Here is a 6,558-nt window from a genome sequence, read left to right on the forward strand (position 1 = left end):
TGTTTCTTCCTTTATTTTACGCCACCTTGTTTTGTTTCTTTCTTGCTGCAATGTTTAGGCTATTTTCTCGATTCACCTTGAAAGAAAAGCTCCAAGCCAGTCTGTCTCCCGCGCCGCAACAAACCCAAAGAGCCCGACTGTACCCCCCCCCCCCCAACCAGCCTGAGAGGGAGGAGCCAGCTCTCCTCCCGCAGAACTGAGTGTATAACACTCTGCAGCCAGCCCACAATGTGTGTCAGAGGACTATCTGTACTACAAAAGTATATGACTGCTCTAAATCTGGTGTCTGTATTACTCACTGTGAGACTGTGAGACACGAGAAGAATTGGCTTACACTTTATCATCCGGAGGCAGGACAAGGTGAGCATTTCCCCCCAAATAGCAGATAAATGCAGATTTATTTATTTAATTAATATTTTTCACAGAAAAAAATTGTGTCAGTGTGATTGTTTAATCCATGTGTTTCTGTAAACATGCTTTTAGAGTCTTAATCCCACTTTCTGGCATGAATAGCCAGTGGTGTGTCCAGTGCGTCCTTTTGCACGGTTTGTGCGTCATGGTCACATTTACGCATATTCTCCTTTGAGATTTGTGCGGTTTTTTAAACCCCACAGAGGAGTGAGTGTGGAATTTAGTGGAGCAGACTATGTGTCTGTGTGTGGGCTTTGACTCATGAGTCGTTTTCAGGTGTGAAAGAGGAGAGAGGGAACGATCAGAGACGCTGTTTTTTTCTTTTGGGAACTAAAGTGTCTTTTGTTTCTGAACAGGTTTTTCGATTGTGGGATAGAATGCCAGCGATCGTAAGTAAAAACTCCGATTTGGAGTTTGACTCCTTACAACCGTGTTTCTACCCGGATGAGGACGACTTCTACTTCTGTGGTCCCGACTCTGCGCCACCGGGGGAGGACATCTGGAAGAAATTCGAGTTGTTGCCTACACCGCCCCTCTCCCCAAGCCGGGCCGCGCTACCGGGGGAGCCGGCGAATGCCTCCCCGGAAGTAGACCCTCTTGGCTTCGGCTTAGGGGACCCTCTGGACTGGGCTTCCGAGCTGCTGCTCCTGCCCGAGGACGATATTTGGGGGGCGTCCGACGATGGGGACCTGTTCGGCTCAGTTATGGATACTACTAACCCAAACAGCATCATTCTCCAGGACTGTATGTGGAGTGGCTTCTCCGCCAGGGAAAAGCTGGAGCGGGTGGTCACAGAGAAACTAGGAAAGGCTATTTCCACAGCCACAGGAGGCGGCAGCAGCAGCGGCAGCGGGAGGAACGTGTGCGTCAAGGCGCCGGAGGTGGTGAGCCGCAGCTCGGTGTCAGAGTGCGTGGACCCCACAATAGTCTTCCCTTTCCCGGTCCACAAGAAGAACGTGAGCAGGGACTCATCCGGGACCGTTAACACATCAACAACGCACTCGAACATCAACAGTGACTCCGGTAAGCATCAGAATATGCATCAAGAGCAGATTTATAGACTAATCTGGTGCCAAGAATTTCCAAAAAATAATGAAACATCTTTTTTTTTTTTTAATTTTTTGTTGTTGTTGGAGCTTGTTCATATGACTGGCCCAGAATCGGATTATCTTGTTACATTCCACGCACGCACACACTCTCTCTCTCTCTCTCTGTCACACACACACACACACACACACACACACACACACACACACACACACACACACACACACACACACAGCAAACTCACAGTGTAGTAAAGTGACACAGTGAACGAGGTTTATGTAATCAGCGGGCTCTTCATCCGGCAGATGGCAGTAAAATGGGGAATTGTGTGCCTTCTTGAACTCAGTTGGCATCCGAGCCAAACAAAAAGACAGTACACAGTCAGTGAATGTAGCAGCCGGAGCAGGTTGTTGGAGGGGATAGATGAAAAGGTGTTCTATAATGCGATGACCAAATAAAGTGTCAGGTTCACGGCACGCGAGTGCTCTCATTACGCATGGATTAAGGGGACAATTTACGCACAGTGGGGGAGAAATTGGCACTTATTTAGGGCAGTGTGTACAAACTGTCGCATTGGGTAGAGTTCATAACTAAAATTAGCCCCAGGAAAAACAAGAGGAGTTACAATATTGTAGCACAAAGAATGATAACCAAACACAAAGAAAAACACGCGTCTTCTCTTATTGTTTTTGAGTTGGAGGAGGTAGTTATTAAGAAATGATGCCTAACCTTAACGCCCTAAGATTTCAACTCACATCTATTTCCACCTATGAGTTCCCTAAACAAACACACACGAGCTCTTATCAGCGTGTTTTCGCAGTGAAACAGTAGTACAAAGGCCTCCAGCTTGGCACAGAGGGCAGACTCAGCCAGCCTCGCCAAACACCTCCTCAAAAGCTAAGAAAAAAGGAGCACGGAGGAGGACCCTGGCAGGCTGCTGGCTTCTTCTTTCAGGGGGTCGACAGCTTTGAAACAAGCGCTCCATCTCGACAGCTGTCTTCCTGGCGCCGTTCCAGCTCCGAGGCTTAAAAAAAAAAGGGGGGGTGGTGAGCTCCGATCGCCTGCCGAACCACCACCATCCTGGGGCGCGTAAATGTGCTTCCGCCGCTCGCAGCGTTAAGACGCGTCCTGTTTTGTGTAGTTTCTGATCAAAGACACCAATTTAAAACACTATTATCCTTATATCTAAATCAATCTTTCTATTGAAGAGACTTTCATGTAATCAGATACTTGCGCCGAGAAAAAAACACTTTATCTAACTGCTTAAGGCACATTTTTTTTTTATCTCCACGCGCAGAAATGTTCCCTTTCTTCTATTTATGCATTTCCAGCTTTAATAAATGAGCTTCTCCCTTCTGAGAGAGAGAAAAAAAAAACACCGTACAGCTAAATCCCAGCTTCACATGTGGCAAGATGGCCACGCCCCCTCATGCAGCCAGCTGTGCCCAGCTTTGTTTTGATGGCAGCAGCCAGACTGTGTATGTGTGTGTGTGTGTGTGTGTATGCATGCTCTCCGAGTATGTGTGTGTGACAGCATCCTGGTGCAGCCCTGTCTGAAGTGGGTTACTGTAAGCTGTAAAATGCCACACTCTTCACATGCTCCTGAGCTGATAATGAGAGCCATCATTATCACAAAGGCATTTTTTTTTTTTTTTTAAACTAGGCCTCACACTTCTGTGTGCTTCACCATTGGCCCACTTCCTCTCATCTTCGAAGGCAAGGGTTTGCGATAAAACTCAGCTGCTTGGCAATGATTTGAAAACCTCAGGTATTAAGCTAATGCTGGAAAAGAAGCGGGACTTTTTTTTTTTTTTTTTTTTTAGTCTATAAAAGGTCAAAGTTCATTTGAAGTTTCTTAATTCCTCTGATACCAAAGTGAAGTTCTTAATGCCTCAGCAAGACTGAAGCTGCTCTGATAGACTGAAGGCGTCCGACTTAAAGCGTCTCGTCTCACCGGAGAAGATTAGAAGAAGTTTTGAAGGAGGGATCGAGTCTGTCTGTTCGGCACTGAGACTCAACATGTCAACGCCTGCAGGCTAGATTAGCTGAGGAGTGACTGACACTAAGCATTAAGAGGGTTCTGCTTATGAAAACAGCGTTGAGCAACACGCTCGCTCCCACATACACAAATACACACTTTCTTGATCTCTCATATATACACTCACATACATACCTGTCACCTGCTGGTACACATGCATGGCATTGTGGGAATACTTGGTGTGTCAAAGCGATTGAGTCACTCACATTCTGCTTTCCCCCCCCCCCCCCCCAGAAGACGAAGATGACGATGATGATGAAGAAGATGAAGAAGCAGAGGATGAAGACGAGGATGAGGACGAGGATGAGGACGAGGACGACGACGAGGAAGAGGAGGAGGAGATTGACGTGGTCACCGTAGAAAAAAGGCGCTCCACAATCAGCAAGGCGTCGCCCATGGCAACAGGCACCGTCACCATCTCTGTGCACCCAAAAAGCCAGGACTCGAGGGGAGTGGTCTCGGGGTCCAGTGGTCTGGTGAGCCGGTTTGTCAGCCGGGCACCTCAGGAACTGATCCTGAAGAGGAGCTCAGTCCACCAGCAGCAACACAACTACGCAGCCCCCTCGCCGTACGCCTCAGACGACGACCCAACACCACCTTCCAAGAAACAGAAGACGTTAGACACCCCACGACCCCCGACCAGGACCATATCCTCCTCCTCCTCGTCTTCCTCCACGTCTTGCAGCTCCTTCGCCAGCATGTCAGGCGCGCGCAGCAAACGCAGCGCAAGTGGGGACAGCAGCCCGCGCGGCAGCTCGGATTCAGAGGACAGCGAGCGTCGGCGCAACCACAACATTCTCGAACGCCAGCGCCGCAATGACCTGCGCTCCAGCTTCCTGACACTGCGCGACCACGTGCCCGAGCTGGCGCACAACGAGAAGGCGGCGAAGGTGCTCATTCTGAAGAAGGCCACCGATTACGTGAGCTCGCTGGAGACGGAGGAGATGAGGCTGCAGCAGGAGAAGGACAGGCTGCAGGCCCGCAGGCAGCAGCTGATGCGCAGGCTGGAGCATGCAAGGACTCGCTAACGGACAACCACTACAACACGGAAACACTCACATATACCCTGGACAACCCCCCTGCCTCAACTGAGTCTGAAACACAAAGTACACACAAACACACACATACACACAGGCCTTTACACTTATGCACACACACATAGGCCTGCATATCTGTTCATCTCAGAGGACGTTCATCTTCAGGCGACACACACACACCTGCAGGAGAAGAAGAAGGAAGGGGGGTTTGCTGGAGGGATGCTTGGACTTTCACTGCCGCCACTTTTTTTGCACATTTGTTGACGTTAAGAATGTTTAGGGTTTACTTTTTCAATCCAGTCACATTGAGGAAAGACAAAAAGAAAAGAAAGAGGAAGCAGAGAGGACACACCTTGTTTTTTTTTTGGTTTTTTTTTTACGGTCTTCCCTTCCTCTGGTTTTTAAATCATTTCTATTTGTATCTTGTTTTTTTTTTTTTTTTTTTTGTACTCACTGTGACACCAGCCTGGAATCTGGGTGATTCCCACATGATGGATGGATGGATGTCCGAGGGCACTTTGCTTGGAGAGTTCACATACAAGAAGCAGTGCACACTTAACTTTGCCTTCACCACTGCAAAAAAAAAAAAAATACAAAATAAACTGAAGAGACTATGATGACGTTTGAGGTGTTATGGTTCACAGAAACGATGCCACTACAGGTTTCTCTTTCTCTCACTCCTCTCACACACTGGTGCTCAAACAAAGTTCAGTGGATGTATAACTGTGCACCTTGCTAGCCGACACTTTTGTATATAACAATAGTGTACAGACAAAAATACACTCAGATCTGCCTTGTTTTGTAATACATTTTGTCCTTGTTTTTTTTTATACATGTCAGGAAGCTGCCAATAACTAGACTGGAATTTATATACCTTTAAAGTACTGTAAGGCCTCGATTTTTGAGAGTCATGAACTTTGTAATATAACAATATATTGTTTTGTTTCCCTTCTTTTTTCTTTGTATTGTATCATATTACTAATTCTACACACCTTTATGCTTTTAGTGTGACCCTGATACATACTAAATTTGATACTTATATTTTCGTATGAAAATGAGTTCTCAGTAGATATCACTTTATCTCGTCATTTTTTCCTCCTATCTCAGATAATTCTTTTGTACAGAAAAATGTGTTCTATCCTTATGTACCTGCTCTTTTTACTTTCTTCTCCTTTTGTTTATATTTTTAACTATCGGGTGCATAGAACTGGGTAAACGGATGAAAGATGTTGTTGTTTTTTTTCACTTTTAAAATGTACATTTAGTGCTGCAACTCATAGCACTTTGAAATACCTCATTTTGAAAAATAAATAGACATCATAAAATCCTATTTTCTGCATTTGTGGATTCTTTTATTGCTTCTGAAACCAAAAAAGAAAATCACCCTTAACCCTACCGCCCTCTCTCATATGTGTCTTTTTTCTGTTGTTTTTTTTTTTTACTGTTTTCAGTGTTTGTTTTGCTGCCCCAAAAGACCCATCCTGACAAAGAAATAAAGAATGTGTCTTCTGAATCCTCTCTGTCTCAGCACCCTGCAGCTACCTCCCCCTTGGTAGCCTCTCACACCCACCCACACACACACCTACACACTCGCACACACACTTCAAGTGCTCGATTGCACACACTCGCCTCTTTCTCTATTTCTGTTTCCCTCCCTCACCGACACAGCCCTTCCTACTACATTGTTCAGGCTGTTGCCATGGAAACTGGAGCAGCTGCTGAGTGGCAGACAGCGAGAGTGAGTCTTTTATTTGTCTGTTAGTAGTCTGTGTATTTCTGCCTGCCTGCATGTGTGCGGTGCGTGCGTGTGTATGAATGCAAATGTGTGTATGTGAGTCCACCTTTTGTCCCAATCTGTGTGTGGCCCGGGCGCCTGAACTCTGCGGCCTGCCACCGTGCCAAGACGAGGCTGGATACTGTTTACCAACATCAGCCACATGGCTCTGGCCTCTTCCTCCTCCTCCTCCTCCTCCTACCCCACCTCCTCTTTCTCCACCCCTCTGTGCTTCCATTGCCGGGCCTTAA

The 6,558-nt window shown here is 46.7% G+C and overlaps 1 protein-coding gene across 2 annotated transcripts; it reads left to right on the forward strand.

Annotated features, from left to right (window-relative positions):
- The first annotated feature begins 205 nt into the window (after nucleotides 1-205).
- On the forward strand, nucleotides 206-5,863 carry mycn (MYCN proto-oncogene, bHLH transcription factor). 2 transcript variants are annotated; one of them, XM_061051935.1, is made up of 3 exons: nucleotides 206-360; nucleotides 768-1,434; nucleotides 3,731-5,863. In XM_061051935.1, exons 2-3 carry the CDS (start codon nucleotides 789-791, stop codon nucleotides 4,522-4,524), a joined length of 1,440 nt encoding a protein of 479 aa, XP_060907918.1. In that variant the 5' UTR covers nucleotides 206-360; nucleotides 768-788; the 3' UTR covers nucleotides 4,525-5,863. The 2 variants fall into 2 exon arrangements, with proteins under 2 accessions (XP_060907918.1, XP_060907920.1); XM_061051937.1 differs by having other exon boundaries at nucleotides 3,734-5,863.
- The last annotated feature ends 695 nt before the right edge of the window (nucleotides 5,864-6,558 follow it).

Source organism: Labrus mixtus, chromosome 12, assembly GCF_963584025.1.
Source record: "Labrus mixtus chromosome 12, fLabMix1.1, whole genome shotgun sequence".
NCBI classification, from domain to species: domain Eukaryota; kingdom Metazoa; phylum Chordata; class Actinopteri; order Labriformes; family Labridae; genus Labrus; species Labrus mixtus.

Coding starts and splice junctions, on each gene's coding strand:
- mycn (XM_061051935.1), top strand. CDS start 789: ATGCCAGCGATCGTAAGTAAAAACTCCGATTTGGAGTTTGACTCCTTA. Junction 1,435..3,730: donor GAACATCAACAGTGACTCCG/GTAAGCATCAGA, acceptor CCCCCCCCCCAG/AAGACGAAGATGACGATGAT.